Here is a 19,557-nt window from a genome sequence, read left to right on the forward strand (position 1 = left end):
TATGAATTCTACGAGGATGTGAAAGCTTTGGTATCTCGTAATTACGAAATGGCGTGAACGCACCGTGATGTTGCCTTCACGCCATATCGTAATTACCGTAATTTTGAGATGACAACACTATCAACGCCTAAACAGAGCCTGCGGTGGTCAGGTGGTACAGCGGTCACGCGGTACAAGTCGTAGCTCTCAGAAAACTCCCAGTTCACAAGTTGTAATTACGAGTTCTACGAGGACGTGAACGCTTTTTACAAGTTGGTATCTCGTAATTACGGGAATTCCGATTCTGAAAATATGAATGGCATCGAGTTGAAAGTCATGTGTTTTCATCTCAAAATTACAGTAATTTATGACATGGCGTGAGCGCAGCATTACACTTGGATTTATTGCTGCTTTCATGCCATGTCGTAATTAGCGTAATTTTGAGATAACAAAACGTGACATTCTGCTCAGAGCTGTAGCACATGAATGTGCAGTGGTCAGGTGGTACAGTGGTCATGTGGTCTTTGCTGCTACTTCTGATTCATTGCGACTTTGAATTTTTGGAGGCTACTGTCATGTTCATACAGCAACAGAATGTGGTTGGCTTTTTTTATATGTCCACACAGTTAAGTATTTTTTAGAGACGAATTGGAGGCATCACTTCGGAACCCTGCACTGTAAAAAATTACTGTGATTTTAACAGTAAAAAACTGTAAAAATGCAAGGGTAAAAACTTGTTAAATGGTTAATGGTAAGTTCCCCTAATATATACAGTGAAAACCTGTAATAGACATTTCAGACAATTTTACAGTTAAATACCGTTTTTGGAAGTGAAAAAGAATGTAAAATTTACAGGGAAAAACGTAAATTGACGTTCCCAGAATTCCCTGCGTTGCATTTCAAATTTTGTTTGAATTTGACGTTTCTTCTTAGTTTTTCTTAGCAGTTATGTTTATTAGGGTTGTATGTTACATCTAATGTTGTTAAATTAATGTTTATTGCATATTTCAGTTTAATGAGTATCACCATGATGGTGTTTAGTGTTTCTGTGAATGACACTGTGCACCTTCTATATATGCTATTATTTAAAAGCTGCTTGTGAAGGGCTTTGGTTCATCATGTGACTTTCTCATCACCACCTGCATTTGGTGGTTATCAGTGTATTTCAAAGGTACAAAACGGATTTCAGTACTTCAATAGGTTGGTATATTAACATTATATCAGTCAATGTAATTACGGTATTTAACTGTAAATTTAAGTTAAAACCGTAAAACCTAAAATGTTGCTACCGTATTCTTTACGGTAGAATTCCCGCAACCACAGCTGCCGTTTTTTACCGTAAATTATACAGAATTTTTTTCAGTGTGGAATAACATGCGGAAATAAAAAAATAAAAGACATTATGGCCACAAACTATGCCACCCCATTTTAATTTAGTTGAACTGTCTCCATTTAACTAAGGGCACAAATTAATAAATTGGGGGGAACAAATTAGTACAATGTGACCACAATTTAAAGATGAGGGAACTAATTAATAAATCCAGGGCATTGATTAATAAATTGTGGGGCTCTGTACATCACCTTGTTTACATATTAGCTGGAATATGCCTGAAAAAAAAACGGTTTAGCTTAATTTGAGCTAAAAAATAAATAAATAAAAAAGAAACAATTTATAGATGTAGCAGCTGTACTTGCATAACTAAATGCCACATGGCATTAGTGCCAAGTGCAAAGACTTGCCTTAAAAGTAATTTATAAGGTCTGTTATTAAACAGTCTCCCATGAAATTTCAGGATGTTTAGGACAACCTTATTTTCAGTAAGCATGATGGGTGAACTCAACCATACTAGACGATATAGCTCACCCAAAAATGAAAGTTCCGCCATCATTTACTCACTCTTAAGTTATTTCAGAAAAGCTCCACAAAAAAAGTAAATAAAAGCAACCACTGACTTACTATGGAAGTCAATGGCTGCTGTCAACTGTTTGGTTAAAACATTCTTCAAAATATCTTCTTTTGTGTCCAACAGAAGAGAGAAACTCATTCAGTTTTACTCATTCAGAAAGTGAGTAAATGATGATAGAATTTTCATTTTTGGGTGAACTGTCCCTTTAAACTGTCTCATGTTTGTCATGTTTTGATATTGGGTTGAAACAAAAAAAAACTGCTTTAACTGCATCTTTTTTGCACACAATACAAGTGATTCTGCATAACTTTTACGTCTGTGCTGCATAAAGACAGCAAGTCATATTGACTTGGAATGACATGAGATTAAGGAGTTAGGAAAGGTACAATTTTCATGGTTGTCCACGGCATAATGGTAAATAACTCATACGCTGATTTTGTAACTCAATTAGGGCCGCTGCCTAAATTCACATTTAAATTTTATGGGTGGCCCCACCATCACAGGATCCCCTTGACGACAGATCTGAACTCAATCCTAATGGAGCTGTGAAATATTATTCTGTGGACACACACACAAAAACACTCAATGTCCATTGAAGTTTTTTCATATATTTTACCCTTTAATAGTATACAAAAAGACATAGGGGTGACGTAAACGCAAATATGGACGTAAACCATTGCAATCAATGATTGTATACAGCAGCAAAACCATCAAATGAAATAAAGTGTTTGTAGCTTCAACTGACAGTTTGGAGTTTTAAAACAGTAAAATCACGAGTTGCCAAAGAAATGAAAACCTGATGGTGCAGATTTAGTTTTTGAAATATTGTTTCGTCTAACTTTGATAACATAGGAGGTCCTCCGTTGGAGGCCCATCTGTAACATATAAATTCGCAATGATGCTTGAAATTGATTTCAAGCAGGGTTCCTTCCGCTTAAACTGTATTGTGTTTCAACCATTTAAGGCACCCCGTTATTAGTTACCCTCTCGGTGGACTGCTTCAGTAAATTCATAATCAATAAATTGTGGTTTAACACGCACAAATACACAGAACAAATACCTAAAAGACACACTACAGGTTGGCAAACAGTTTGGCACAACTTTTAAAGGCAGAACAATATTTTTTTTTCCCAAAGATCACAGATAAATAATGACTGCATTCCGACTAAGTCACATACTAAAACTCCTATCTAAGGGCTGACTTGCACATGTGCAGAATATTTTATTTTATACAGCACTTTATACAGTACATCTAGGCACACACCTACATCAGAAGATTGCATTCATATTTGTAGCAAATGTTGGAACATAATCAAACTTTCAAATTTGCCATCTGAGAGTATTTCTTACATTATCGTCCAAGCTTAAACAATGACAATAAATTCTCAACTACGTTGTATATTCCTTTCCTTGAAACACAGAACAAGCATTATGATTTGTAAAATCTGATTTGAAAAAGCAAATATATTTCATTGCACTCACTATAACAAAAGCAACACTTTTTCCAGTGTAACACACCGGAAATGAGAATGAGACCTCACTGTTCATATTACCATTCAAAAGATTTCCTTATGCACAATTACAAGCATTTTAGAAAATTAATAAACAGTGAATGAATCATTTCATATAATGACCCTCATAAATGTCAAAGAATCTTAATATTCTACACCAAAACTCACTTTAAACTGTTGCTCAGTGGATTTATCTAATTTAACATTCAAATGTTAGCAGTCATCAACAAAACTTTTTTTTTAAATAATGGTTATTATTTCTTATTTGAAACCAAACTAACAAAGAACAAATCACAAGTATAACACAATTACATACTTATAATAATTAGATTAATGTAATTTTTGAACCTGAATTCCTTCTGATTCAAGTACAGTAAGTCAAAACCTCTTCCTCACGACAATAAAGCTTTAGACACTAAGTATGTCTTCTTCCTATAACAGCGTGTCCATGTCTGATGCGCAACATTATGGAAGCCATTTCTGTCACGTAAGAAAGAAAAATTCTGCTTTTGTAAATCATAATTATAACATTAAAAGACAAAATTACAATATACTAAGTCATAATTATGAGATCATTCAAAATAATGAAAAAGCTGTCAAACTTTTGTCAGTCACGATGACTTTTTCTCATAATTTTGGGTGTCATAACTGTAACGTTTTATCTTATAATTATGACAGTATGTCACAATTTTGACTTTTTGTCAGTTTAATTCACATAACTTTGAATTTTATCTCATACTTTCGACCATTTAATGTCATAATTATTTTTCTCAGTTTCAACTTTGTGTCATAATTTTGACTTTTATCTCTTAACTATGACTTGGTATGTCAATTTTGACTTATTTGTCATAATTTTGACTTTTTATCTTATATGACTTAGTATGCCCATTTCAAATTTTATGTCACTTTCGACTTTTTTTTGTCATAATTATGTTTATGTTATTTTTGTGTTTTTTGCTTTTATTATTTTTATGCTTTTATGACAATTATGATTTTTTTATCTCAGTTTTGACTTGTCATAATTATAACTTACCTTATAATTTCAAATGTTGTCATAATTGTGAGTTTAATCTCATAATTATGTCTTTTTATGACATTTTATCTTATAGTTATGACTTAGTATGTCATAATTTCAAATTTTATGTCAAACTTTCAACTCTTTTTATGTCACAGTTATATTTTTATGTTAGAATTATTAGCATTATTTTTTTGTGCTTTTGATAGCATAATTGAATAAGATTTTTTTATCTCAATGTTGAATTGTCATAATTATAATTTACCTCATAATTTCAACTTTTTTGTCATAATTATGGCTCTCTCATAATTTAAAGTTTTTGTCATAATTATGGCATAGTTTTGACTTTTTATCATATAGTTATGACATAGTGGCCTGGTTACAACAGACAGGGTTTAGTCTAAGCCAGGATTAGGCCATAGTTCAATTAGGACATTTAAGTAATTTTAATAAATGTCCCTTAGAGAAAAAAAAAACATTACTGGTGTGCATCTTTAGACAAAACAAAGGCACTGATATATTTTAAGATCAGTCAGTGCATGTTTCTTTCAGTTGAAACAGGAGGACTAGGGTTAAGCCTTGTCTGTGAAACCGGGGGAGTATGTCATAATTTAACATTTTTATGTCATAATTACGAATTACAAAAGCATTTTTTTCTTATGTGCCAGAGATGGGCTTCCATTCAACGATCCTGTTTTCTACACTCAGCCGTTCCATAAAGTTTTTATGACCTGTGCTAATCTTTGACATTTGACCTTTGTGGTGTCAAAGTAAATTCCACCCATTTGTTCACAAGCGTTGCTACCGCGCGTTTCTCTCTCAACAGTCCCTGAGCACTGGTTTCATTTATTTCACACGAGTACACACAATAACTGAACTCAATAAAGCTTTTGAAGTAACTTTTACAGAGACGTGTGCACTCAAAAGATGGCTGGCTAAGCTGGTTTATGGATATACGGAACATACATCCGTATTCCATTAAAGTCCCTTTATGCTCTCCAAAAATACAGAGAGCTACATATGCGATACTCTAAACTAAGAGGCAATACCGAAGCGCTAAAACAACGGCCACAACGACGGGCTAAACTTAACACAGTAGCGGAAATCCCAGACAAACGGCGAACTCTACGAGACGTCCCTGATATATGGTGGTTCGGATGCGCATGATGCAGAAGCAGCAGTTTGATGATCAGAAGACTACAAGGAGCGATGGAGCAGGCATCACTCGAGTCGGTCAGAATAAACGTCACATGCAGAGCAAATACGAGCCCTCTCCACCTATCCAGTAGAGCCACTTCATGCATTAAAACACAAAAAAATCATCACTAGTCATACAAAAAAGCTTCCTGTGTAGGGAACATCTGGAAAAATAGCTACAGCATAGATCGATTTGAGTGACGTCATGAAGATGCACAGTGCGTTCGTTTCAGAGAGTAGTAATCACAAAGTCATAAAGGTTTTTTAAGAAAGCACAAACAAGCCATTCTCATGGGTAACGTGATAACAATGGGTTTATACAGATAGACATAGAGCTATATTTATATATATATATATATATATATATATATTTATATACTTCCTAATAAATACAACTTGCTCTGTGCAAGGTGTGATGAAGAGTTTGTTTCACATAGTGAAACCCAGTTGGGGAAGAGCATGCATTTGTCTATGTGCGAATGCCAGAGAGCTTTTGATGTCGCCAGTTCTTTCCTGGGGCTTAGAATGAAGGGGTGGAGTGCCTTTTCCCAGAATGCTTCAGCGTTGACACTGGACAAAACACAAATTTAAGGTTAGGGGGTCATAACGGCTCCACAGTACATTGCACTTTTAACTTTGGCCTTAAGGGCAGGACTAGACAATGTACTCATTTATACTTACATGAAATATTCTATATTCTTTTACTCTGACTCAGCTAGAAGAAAGAAAAGAGGCCTCAATCAAACCGAGAAACTACGATCAACTAATGACTACATTTTATAGGCTGGTAACTGGAAGTTTAATATCTTTAAATAATTAGGGATGCACCGATATTAAAATTCCAATAATCCGATAATTATTGTCATAACTGATCAATTAAGATTTATACTACTTATACTACTTTGTCTATATAGATTTTTTTTTAAGTAAAAAAAAAAAAAATTTTTATAAATAATAACTGCTAAAAGTCAATTTAGGCATCACATTATAATATACAGTATGAAAATGGATATTCATTTTGCTGAAGATGAACAGTCTTGTTTTTGTGTGTGTGTGTGTATGTGTGTTTTTAAAGATTTTGTTTTTTAAAGACTTTAAATTAGCACAAGATGACAACAAATTAAATTAAATACAACATCAGCCAATGTATATACAATGTAATAATGTTTTAAATGTTTTTAAACAAGTCTGGGCTTCATTTGTTTGAAAAATCCAATAAAAACAGAAATGCGGAATTGTGAAAAAATGTGATTTATTACTGTGACGGCAAAGCTGAATTTTCAGCATTCATTACTTCCAGTCTCCATTTCCTTCAGAAATCATCACCAATATAATGATTTGGTGCTCAAAAATATTTTTTTTTATTATTTATGTTGAAAACTGAAAACAGTTGTGATGCTTAATATTTTTGTAGAAACAACTTTTTTTTAGGATTATTTAATAAATAGAGATATTTTGTATCATTATAAATGTCTTATGTCACTTTTCACCGATTTGTGTACAAATAAAAGCATTAGTGTCTTTAAAATATCTCAACCAAAACTTTTGAATGATAGCGTATGCAACTTTGCAAATATAAAAATATAAAAATCACCAGTATCGGCCGATAACTCATACAGTACCGATATATCACGCATCCCTATAAATAAAAGCTTGGAAGCTTATTAAAAGAGAAATGGAATTTGGGCCTTTACTGTTTTAATTATTACATCAGTTGTCATTCTGAGAGAACAGAAGTAAAAGAATAAGTAAGAAATAAGGGTAAAATGGCAAGCAAAGCCTTTGGTACTCACCCTTCTCTCTTCCATTTCGCATGTTCTCCTCTTCTTCCTCCAAACCGTCGTCCACTGCAAAATTTACAAACATTACAATTTCCACTCAAATCACAAAGTGGGTACTTAGAGGAGAGAAGTGAGTGTACAAGAGTACCTGAGTGAAGTTCTTTCACTAGTGACGACATAGTGTTTGTGATTGAGTCTGCAGCCACTAAAAGATCATTACGGAGATTTCTTGGTACACCTGGATGAAAGAGAATCGTTTTCAGATCACAATATCTAGAGCTATAATATATCAATCCAAAATTAATTTAGCGACAAAAATTTCAGTCTGTTCCTCACTCAGAGCTATCATATAGCATTAAAAGTCTTCAAATATTGTCAATAACATTTGTATAGACTACATTTATGGTATTTTGTAGTGCTAAAAGCCCCCGTCTTTTTTATGGAAAAGATCGGTTTGGACGTTCTTCCCCTAAACATCTTCTAATCCTCTTGTAAACTTGTCAACATTCTTGTAAACATGAATATCTTATAATCAATCATCTTCTAAATCTATTCTAAACATCTTCTAATGCTTCTAATCATATTCTAAACATTTTCTAATCTTCTAAATATGTTCTAATCATCTTCTAGTCATGTTCTAAACATTTTTTGTACATCTTCTAACCATCTTTAAAAACACGATCTAAACATCTTTCATTCATCTTCTAAACATCTTCCAAACATCTTCTAAACATCTTACGAATATCTTATAATCAATCATCTTCTAAATGTATTCTAAACATCTTCTTATGCTTCTAATCATATTCTAAACATTTTCTAATCTTCTTCTAAATATGTTCTAATCATCTTTCCAATCATGTTCTAAACATTTTCTGTACATCTTCTTATGCTTCTAATCATATTCTAAACATCTTTTATTCATCTTCTAAACATTTTCTAATCATCTTCTAATCGTCTTCCAATCGTCTTCCAATCGTCTTCCAAACGTCTTCCAAACATCTTCTAAACATCTTCTGTGGATGATAATGTAAATGCAAAGCTTGACACTTCTCACCCTGAGAGAAGGCATCCAGCACGTCATCTCCGACCCCTGCCAGGCAGTCCTGTGGCGTGTGTGTGGGGGTTGAGCCGGCTGAGGTGGAGCGGATGGGCATAGGCATGGTGCAGCTGGCGCTGTGGCTGGGAGATGAGTGGGGCGAACTCCCCGTCTGAGCCTGTAGGAGGGAGATGAGGAAGGAGAACACAAAAATTACACTAAATATATAACAACCTGACCTCCACTGGTCCCTCGCTCCCCAAGAAACACTGATAAAAAGCTACTACTGCAGACACACCTATAGATATCTGATCTGTTTCTTTAGGTTGTAGTGCATACATCTTTGGCCTGAGAGCTCACTGAGCAGCATGCAAGTGCCATTACAGGAGCAAAAGGATGGTAGAAAAGAGCCGCACTGTCCCACAGATTGATGCTGGGCCCAGGGCCTGTGGCCCACTGCCAGGCAGCAGATGGCTGGCCAGACTGCAGTCACATTAGACGTGAGGTGCTTAGCCCTGATGAAAGGAGAGCAGGTCTCTGATATTTGGCAGGGAGACATGCGGCTCGTGGTCCCTCCCTGGGTCATAGGAACAAAGCAGCAGGACTTGACTGGAAATGGGAGCTTCATGTCCTCGTTATGAGGAGCAGACGTGACAGAGATCACCCACAGAGACAGTCTGCGATAAACTCGTGAGATAAACTCATGCTTTATTCTCATTAAGCAACTTTCACTTATCAGTCATTTTTAAAGTCTTAGAAATAGCAATTCTGTAAACATTTACTTATCCTTTTATCATTTCAAGCCTAAATGACTTTCTTTCTTTTGTGGAACACAATGGACTGATGCTCCAAAAATGACAAAAAGAGTAGGAATGCACCATTATTAAAATACATTAAGATACACATAATTATTTTCAAGTCACAGCCAATGACTAATAAAGCAATTTTGTTTAAATAAATAAAAAATACAGCAAATATAGTGAATGTAGGCATTACAGTATTATAATGTACATAGACTTAAAACTGCATATTCATTTTTGAGATTTGCTAGATTACATTGCAAGATCAAATACAATCAAATATCTGTAGTGAATTCTGAGTAAATATTTTGTGTCTATTTAATTTCAGCAATTTTACATACATATATCATGCACAAAGTTAAGATAAATTGAATTCGAGATTAGCTGTGAGCGTTATATGATGGTAAAGTCATTATAACACTCACAGATATTAATTAAAACAATTAAGATTAACTGTGAGTGTAATATGATGGCAGTCAAATGAGTCATGAGCTAATTTCAAAGTATATTTGTAGCATTTTCATTGTTTCCAGAGCTTGATGGAAAAAAATCCCATTCATTTTCATTGCATAGAAAAGAGCAGCCTGAACATTCTTTATAATATATCATTTTATGTTCCACAGAAGAAAGAAAGTTAGGTGAGTAAATAATGACAGAAGTTTTATTTTTGTCAGCGATCCTCTCCATTTTTCAGCGTTATGCAACCCGTTAATCTTTTACCTGTCACTTTTTTGAAAATGTCTGTTTTGCCATACACAATACATATGTCAGTTCACACTTTTGCAGTTGTGACCCCACATGTTTACTCCAGAATTGCAGAACTGTATTAAAGGAACACTTACTGCCTGTTTCTGCTCTTCATCCTGTCAGCCAGAAGATGAGAGATGACAGTGAGTGAAAGCAGACACGTCAGAGAGACAGCGGTGGGAAAGAGAAAGGTGAAGAAAAAAAGAGAGACAAAAAGTGAGCAAACAAATGAAGTTTTCACACATGCCGAAGGAAATAAAGAGCCAAATTGTTGTCCAACAAGTTTCATACCTTCAGCAGCCTCATGAGACCTTCCAGCTGGACCATCAGTTCTCTCCTGCTCTCCTGCAGGGCCGACATGCGCCTCTCCAACTCGTCTTTTCTGTGCCTGAACCAGATGACAAACAAAATGAATAAATGAATCACCATATGAATCATAAAAATCAATGACTGCCAAATATACATGACTTAAAGGGCACATATGATGGAAAACAGGATTTTCTTTGCTCTTTTGAAATAAAAAGCTCCTTGTACTATGTTCATAATGCAAAGCTCCCTCCACAACCCACTCATACAATTTATAAAAACTAAGTGGGAAAAATGGACTTTAGAACCAAGATATTCACATATACCATTCTTAAAGATACAGTAACAAAAACAAAACTTTTACGGGTTAAAATGATGATGGCTAATGGTAAAATGTAAAACTAAATTATCTAAACTAAAAACTAAAACTGATGATGGCTAATGGTAAAATGTAAAACTAAATTATCTAAACTGAAAACTAAAAACTAAAAAATCATGACATAAGTGTAGAATATGACCCCTTTCCACTCAAGTCTTTCATTAAATACATAGCACTGCTCAGAAATGCACATAATGTGACTAAATCTCCATGAAACTAAAAGAAAGAGGGCAAAAACAGAACATAATGGAAATGTGCTCATTCACTCTTCTAATGAGACCAACATATTATTAAGAAAACTGATTTGGCTCCTACATGCCCTCTGGTGCCTATAAAAGGTACTCCGTCTAAATGACTTGAACAATGACTACAGGGAGTGAAATCCCACCCAGTCCATTTAAAACCTGTTATGCTCCTAACAACCTCAAATGCTGTGAAACGATCCGGTTAAAAGAAAGTTATGGGTAATTTCACATTGAACGCTTCCTCTTTACAACTCTGATTAATACTACATCCATGTATGTGTGTATAAAGGCTGTGTTTGAACGTGTTTGTGTACCGCAGCAATCGTAGCTCTGCCAGTAGAGTGGGGTTCTGCTGGGCTTTCTCTGGAGTGGGTTGAGAAGCCTGTTCATGTTCTAGACGCAGACGCTGGATTTCCTGCAGTATCTCCCTATATGCACCAAACACAGAAACCAAAATGAACTTCACTGGCACCTACTGAAAGCACTCAATTGTAATGTAAAACAGTCTCAATAATCACTCTTGTCTTTAATAATAATAATAATAATAATATTATTATTATTTAATATTACTACTATTACTATTATTAATAATAATAATAATAATACAACTTTACATGTTTAAATTAACAATATACGATATAACTATACATAATAATAATAATAATAATAATAATAATAATAATAGACATTCCATTATAATTGTTAAATCATTTAATTGATAATAATAGTTAAGTATTTAATTTAAATATTTAATGTTTATATTGGTTGAATAATTGAATAATAATAATAATAATAACAATAATAATAATCATTATTATTATTATTATTGATAAAATAAATTAAAAACATTAAATGTTTAAATTAAGAATATACTATATAACTACATAATAGCAATAATAATAATAATAATAATAGACTATATTACTATAACTGTTAAATCATTTAATTTATAATAATATTTAAGCATTTAATTTAAATATTAATGTTTTTAGTGGTCGAGTAATTAAATATAATAATAATAATAATTATTATTATTATTATCATCATCATTATATAATTTGGTTAAATGTACATTTTGTTTGAATATTTAAATATATTACAATAATAATAATAATTATTATTATTTAATTAACTCTTAATAATATTTAAACATTTAATTTAAATAATTACTGTTTTATCGGTTGAATAAGTAAATATATTACATAATTACAGCATTTCATATTTCATAAAAATATTTCCATCGCAAAGTAAGAAGCATTTAACTGTTTAAAAACCCCACCTGTTTTTATTCTCTAGTTCTGCGATGAGCTGCCTCTGTTGCTTATTAGCATCAAAGTTGAAACTCAAATCAGTTGGAGGACATTGCTGAAAGACAAAATAATTAGTATTACTGATTATGCTCAAAACTAATTAGAAAGATGCCAATAAATGAACAATATGCTGCCTAGTTATGGAGCATAAAAGCCAGATGTACACAAATGAATATTACTAAACATGCTGTTGATTTTCAATAAATTCCACACAGTAAAAAAGTGTCCTCTGAAAACTTCATCAACAAGGTGCTTTTTCTTTCCATTGTAAAGTACTGAGGTGTAATTTGAGTGTGATTGTGAATTGAGTCTCACAGTGGAGTTGCTGGCCTCCGCTGCCAGACGAGCAGCATATCGTGCGATAAGACGATGTTCTTCATCCAGTCTGCTGGGACTCTCAAGGGTGCTACAGTCCAGACAGAGAGACAGAATAAGAAGAAATGCATACAACAGGAAGAAGAGAGACAAAGAGAGGTATGAGACGGATGATTTCCAGAAATCAACATGAGATGATAGAAACAGTTTTGGGGAAGATACTCTAAAATATGGCTGCTCAAGATATAAGAACTACTATATGAATTTATAATAATATACTTTATTTATATTATATAATAAAATATATGTTCCAATTATTATTATTTTTTTATTGTTCATTTAATTACAGCAATTTTATACATTTATATACACAGAATCAAGATATAATTTTATTTTTTTTCAAAATTTGTAAAAACTTTTGAGTAAATATTTTTATATTATATAATTTCCTAATTTTTCAAGCGAATATTTTTTAGATAATTATATTAAAATATTATAATCATATTTTTAGTGGTTTTTTAAGCACATTTTGTAATTTCTAATATAATTTCAGCAATTTTATATAGATTGAATTTTTTATAATTACATTAGATATTTGTAATATATCAGTATTAGCATTTTCACCCACCTAAAATCCTCAGAGCAGGTACCTTGTGTCTGAATGGATGCAGAGCGCAGACGTGTGCAGTGAATGCATAGGCTCTGGTAGAGTGGCTGGCTCTTATGTTATAGGGTTTGGCATATGGCTGGAGCAGATGACGGAGCATATGTTTTTCTTCCTCATTAAGTGCTCTACAATTAGGAGTGAATCACGTGTGCATATGTGTGAATGTGTATATTCTGCGAGTTAGACACCACACAAAACACACGCAGCATTCATCAATCAAATGTAACACAAATATTATATTAGTCTGATAATACAATAGGATAATAAATGAGTTGCACAGATCTGGACTGCTGTGTGAGTCCCTGTGGCCCCGCCGCCGTGACCTGCCTGAACTCTCACGCTCTCAGCGGGGTGATTCATTAAGAGGGTTGTTTTCATGCCAGACGTCTCACAGACAGACATGCTGTTTATAATAATCAGTGTCATGCTGAGAAAGATCCACTGGAATCCACTTATTGATATGGCACCCTGACAGCGACTGTTAGGCTCTTATATTGACACTTAAAGGTGCTCTGGGTAATTTTTTCTCATTAAACAGCTTTACGCAAAGAAATGAGGAGCACTTTTGACAAATATGTTTAAAATTATGTGCACTTATTCAAGATAAATACCAGTGCAAAGCAAGGGTGAAAGGGACTAAGAAAAAAACAAAAACTCACTGGGCGGAAAAAGCTGTGGGTGAATAACTGAAACAAATGGGTCTTTCTTAAATTAATTAAATTAAAATATGTCCCTGCAAACTTAATAATAATAATAATAATAATGTTATTACATATTATTACATATTACATATTATATTAAACTGTATTTGAAGTATTAAACATTACTAAAATAAAAATATTATAAATAATATAACAACAATTCTACTACTAATAATAATAACCACAACAAAAATACATGATTTTTATTATTACATTATGACCATATTCAGTTATCAAAATTACATTTGAAATATTACAAACATTTTATTATTATTATTATTATTACTAAATATAGCATTACAAAAATATTAAATTATATTAAAACTGTATTTGAAATATAAAAATAAAAAATAGTTAATAATAGTTCAAATTAATTACTATTATTTATTATCATCATAACATTACATGTAACCTTACAGTAATATGCAATTCTTAAAATGTTATTCCAAATATGTAAATTATTTTAATTTATTATTAATTATTAATTTAATAAAGTACTAAAATTTAAATAATAATAATATAACAATGATTATGATTATCATTTATCATTATTACTACTGCTGCTACAATGTTCAATTATTAAAACTGTATTTGAAATATAAAAATTACTAAAATCTAAATGATATTAATAATAATTATTATTATTACGATATTAAATTGAACATTACAATAATATGCAATTATTACTTAATTAATCATTAATACAGAAATATATTATTATTATTATCATCATCATTTAGTGTTTTTCCTGTGCTCATAAAAGTGCATCTTAACAAACACAATCTAAATTTTATAGACAGACCATAACAATTCACCAGCCACACAATGAGTACAAGTGAAAAAAAAAGTCCAAACATGCAACACCTTATGGAAAATTAAAAATTGGTGGCACATAATTTCCATGTTTCCTCTATACAGTCCAACAAAAGGGAAAAATACTATTAAAAAAAAAAACAGATCACGTCACTTCAACTTTATTGCCCAAATAAAATTATATATGGTAACTAGAAGTGACAGTGTGAACATCTGCCATTCATGATAAATATTAACAAACTACTTCGTATAGTCAGAGGCGGACAGTAACTAAGTACATTTACTTAAGTACACTTTTTGAGTATCTGTACTTTACTGGAGTATTATTTTTTCTGGAAACTTATGACTTTAACTTCACTACATTTGAAAGACAAATATTGAACTTTTCACACCACTACATTTCTATCAAGGTCCTCGAAGTAGAAAGTCATTACTATGCAGCAGCTTTGAAAGTCAGTGGGTGATTTTTTTTCTTCTCCAAAACGTGACTTTCTTTTTTTCAGACAGTTTATCAGTAATCACTCTTGTAGGGCTACATGAAGTGATTTCCCAGCATTTTTTGAACACTGACCAGTTGCAAATGTGATATTTATTTACAACAATTCAATAAGAAGTTAATATTACAGTATATATTAGACACAGTATTGTCTGATTTTGCTAAATTTTGTAAGTGAAAATATAAAGCCACAGAAGAACTGTTATGCGTCTCCTAATAAAACACAATAGTTGTTTGACTTGAAGCAGCACTGCACAAACTGTTCTGTGTGTGACAACAAAGTACAGCGAGAGCCATTAGACAGCATTTTTTTAATTTTTGCTTTGATCGCAGCTATTATGTACAACAATAGTAAAACAGTGCATTGACATAAAAAAGGACATTTACTTTTGGTGCTTAAGTACTTTTAAAAGCAAGTACTTCTGTACTTTTACTTAAGTAAAAATCTGTCTTTACAACTTGCAATGGAGTAATATTTGACCAGCAGTATTTGTACTTTTACTCAAGTAATGGAGTTGTGTACTTTGTCCGCCTCTGCATATAGTTAATAGTTTGTCAAAAGAATAGTTTAAGTCATAAAAGTCCTAAAGGAACATTAAATCCTAAGGGTTAAAGAGAGGACAGACAATGGCCATGAAAATCAAATTCTACCATTTTACACTCTACATGTAAAAAAAAGTCAAATAAAAAGTACACTCTGACTCTTTCCAATCCAAAAGTGGATAAAGGACATGGAGAGCATATCAACACTCTCTGAACGGCGAGACTGTGATAGAGCTGGAGTCTATGATTTCATATCCAGTGACAGGTGGTCAATACTCACTTAACTTCAAATTAAAAACTCATTCGGAGCAAATGGAAAATGATATTTCTGTTCTGGCAGCAAGACTGGCCATGACCCAGCAGACGATAAATTCTACACAAGGCCACTTGTCCTTGAAGGCCCGACCCGGTAAATGAACGTGTGCTGGAGAGGTGCACCGTCAGCAGAGACTCGCTCGCGCTCATTGTCCCGCCTACAGCTCTGATGTTCCTACAAGGCCACGCAATTACACCCAAAATGACTTAGAGAGAGAAAGAAAAACTTCTTATGAAGGTTCAAGGCCCAAAAAGTTTCACACTGAATCTTGTTGCTGATGTTTTGAGAAGTTACAGAAATCAAGGGCTGTTGTGATATATATAAATATATATTTTTTTTTTACATTTTCCTTCACAACACACACACACACACACACATATATATATATATATATTAGTGCTGTCAAGCGATTAATTGCATCCAAAATAAAAGTTTTTGTTTACATAATATATGTGAGTGTGCTGTTTATTTATTATGTATATATAAATACACACACATGCATGTATATATTTAAGAAAAATGTTACGTTTATATATTAAATATATTTATATATGTTTTATATGAATATAAATATATACACGTAAATACATGTAAATATTTACAAAATATATGCTATGTGTGTGTCTTTATATATACATAATAAATATACACAGTACACACATATATTATGTAAACAAAACTTTTATTTTGGATGCGATTACTATGATTAATCGTTTGAATATATATATATATATTCTTTCAAAAATCTAATTTATAATATTATTATTATTATTATTATTAAAAACTACTGCAGTTATTTTTCTCATGCCTCCTCTTTAATCGGGCTGTTAGACTACGAGGTTTATAGACGTGGCTGTTTGCCATTTGTGCATCACCCAGATCACATCCCAGGTTTGTACCAAGTGTCACTACTGAAGAGGAACAGGATGATGATTTTGTAACAGTGTGCAGTGTACATAAAGCTGTCTGTTTTATAAATTACATGAGCAATGTCATTTTGGAAAGTCATCTTCATCAGGCTGTAATGCACAGTATTATTGTCCAAACAAAACCATCATGGCTTACACCATGGCAAACATCAGCAATGTCAAAAAGTTCTGGTACTTCAGCACTAAGATAATATATTTAAAAGAAAATGTTAAAAACCAAACTTTTACAGCATTGTGGTAATACTGAAAATTAATTCCACAGGTACACACTGACAGACAGCTTGCTGTATTTCTTTGTCATTTATAACTAACAAAGGTTAGTAACATTTTTTTTTAAGAATCTGATACTTTTATTCAGCAAGGACACATTAAATTAATTAAAAGTGACAGTAAAGACATTTATAATGATTCATATTTCAAATAAATGCTGTTTAACTTTCTATTCATCAAAAAAAAAAAAAATCCTGAAAAAGCATCAAAGTTTCCACAAAAATATTAAGCAGCACGATAATAATAATAAGAAGAAAATCAGCATATTAGAATGATTTCTGAAAGGTCATGTGACACTGAAGACTGGAGAAATGATGCTGAAAATTCAGCTTTGCATCACAAAAATAAATAAACATAATCAAAATTTAAAATATAATCAAATAGAAAACAGATCTTTTAGGTTGTGATAATATTTCACAGTATTACTGTTTTTACTGTATTTTTGAACAAACAAATGCAGCACTGGTGAGCATAAGAAAATTATTTCAAGAACATTTTTTTTTTTAAATCTTACAGATCTGAAACTTTTCAAGCTTTTGATAACTATATACATCAGCTATTAACCCATTTAATCCCACCAGCCACAATAGTTACGTAAAGAAGGTATTCATTTATAAATCACTAAAAATATTATTGACTGGTGAATTTCCTGCAAATATGGAAAAAATAAAGGGTCTCAGTTAAATATGTTGAGTGTTAGTGCAAACTGTCACATGACCATAGAATGAGTAAACATGTTGATGCCAACTATTGTGGCCTGTGGGATAATACAGTGCGTTTAGCTATACACATATATCCAATTACAGTTGTTGGTGAAGGTTACACTAAAATGTTGCAATGAAAAAGTTACAGTGAACATTGCACTAAATTAAAATTTCAAATGTTACAAATAAGTTACAATATTGATGTTGCAATACCGGTAGCACTAATATAACAATTTTAGGTAACACTTTATTTTAAGGTGTCTTTGTTACACGTTACATGTATTTACTATTATAATAACACTAACTTATGCATAATTACATGCAAGTAACCCTAAACCAAACCCTAATCCATATAGTAAGTACATGTAGTTAATTAATTAATTAAAAAGTGGGATTAAACAGGTTAACCATTTAAAGTAATGAATAATTTGTTAGTATTTATATTAATATTTAACTTTTTAAATGAAGGAGTGTGTTCTTTATAATATCAATCTTTACTGTGGAACAAAATAGGTAACTAGAATCACGAAAATCTACTTGTGTTGGTATAAAAGTTTATCTTAATCACTAATCACCCACATCCTAATTGAACCTGTTGCTTAATGGACTGAAATAGTGCTAGAGTCCCAATAAAGTGTTCTTTGCCAGATCACAGGAGTCTGCCGCATCCTCCATATAATAAAGAATTTATAACCAGCCTGAAAGATCGGAATTGCATTCATTACAGATTTTGTTGATGCACTTGCAGCTTTACCTGATTTGCATAATTCCTTTAGCGAATGAGGTGCTAAAACAATGCAGATAGCACGTGCAAATAAACGATCACCGGATCACCTTGGGCAGTAACCCAGCCTGAGATGCACCAAGGGTTCACAGACAGCAGCCAATTTCTCGATTGAATGCTTTTAGTAATCTGCGTAATTTCAACGGTATTGGTATTGACTGCTAAAAATCATCACGACTCTGACAAACGTAATCAAGTGTGGCGGGTTCAACCCAGCATAATTACATAAGAATGCTAAGGAGCACTTCTTGTGTCCCTAACATCTCCATTTTGGCAGACTCCAGTAAACAAGAGTCGAGACGAGAATTAAGTGCATTATAATTCCGCATAAATTTTTGGCGCCGCATGCATTACCGGCATTTGACATTGTACTCACACAAACAATGTGCTGTAACGTAAGATTGTGATGTTGGGTGAAAGGTTCAAGCAGAGCGACTGACAGTCTGTGTCTTTGATTTCATAACCAGTGGCGTGTTATTGATAGAAGCGGAGATGAAACTAACATCTACAATCTCCCTCGACCACAGAACTCATTTAAATGCGTGGCATCTCCGATCGCCTGAGGTTAAAGAGTCGAGTAAAGTCAGTTCCTTTTAGACTGACTCTGATCATTACGTTGAGGGACTTCATGTAGGGTGAAGTGTTTACCCGTCCATAGTCCTGCCTCGACGCTGGGCTATATTTAGAGCAGAATACACACAAACCAACCCCTCTCTGTGCAAAACATGCCACATCTGGTCCATTTAAGTGATTTGCCGTCACGAAACGCGTCGCTCCGAGACTCGATGTGTTTTAGTATTCACCCG

At 32.8% G+C, this 19,557-nt stretch overlaps 1 protein-coding gene across 6 annotated transcripts in view; it reads right to left on the minus strand.

The window, feature by feature from the left end:
* Nucleotides 1-2,484: 2,484 nt before the first annotated feature.
* The window catches only part of dtnbb (dystrobrevin, beta b), a 49,497-nt gene continuing 32,424 nt past the window's right edge, over nt 2,485-19,557 (minus strand). For 4 of the 6 annotated variants that reach the window (XM_058749787.1, XM_058749786.1, XM_058749792.1 and 1 more), the window contains 9 exons: nt 12,529-12,619; nt 12,183-12,268; nt 11,218-11,331; nt 10,265-10,361; nt 10,069-10,089; nt 8,445-8,604; nt 7,539-7,628; nt 7,403-7,456; nt 2,485-6,179 (listed from right to left, as the gene is read on the minus strand). In XM_058749787.1, the coding sequence (XP_058605770.1) occupies nt 6,130-6,179; nt 7,403-7,456; nt 7,539-7,628; nt 8,445-8,604; nt 10,069-10,089; nt 10,265-10,361; nt 11,218-11,331; nt 12,183-12,268; nt 12,529-12,619 (763 nt within the window). In that variant the 3' untranslated portion in view covers nt 2,485-6,129. Of the gene's footprint in view, nt 6,180-6,290; nt 6,325-7,402; nt 7,457-7,538; nt 7,629-8,444; nt 8,605-10,068; nt 10,090-10,264; nt 10,362-11,217; nt 11,332-12,182; nt 12,269-12,528; nt 12,620-19,557 lie in introns of those variants that run through there. The other 2 variants (XM_058749788.1, XM_058749793.1) reach the window with 2 other exon arrangements.

The sequence above is a fragment of the Onychostoma macrolepis genome, chromosome 17, assembly GCF_012432095.1.
Source record: "Onychostoma macrolepis isolate SWU-2019 chromosome 17, ASM1243209v1, whole genome shotgun sequence".
Classification (NCBI taxonomy): Eukaryota; Metazoa; Chordata; class Actinopteri; order Cypriniformes; family Cyprinidae; genus Onychostoma; species Onychostoma macrolepis.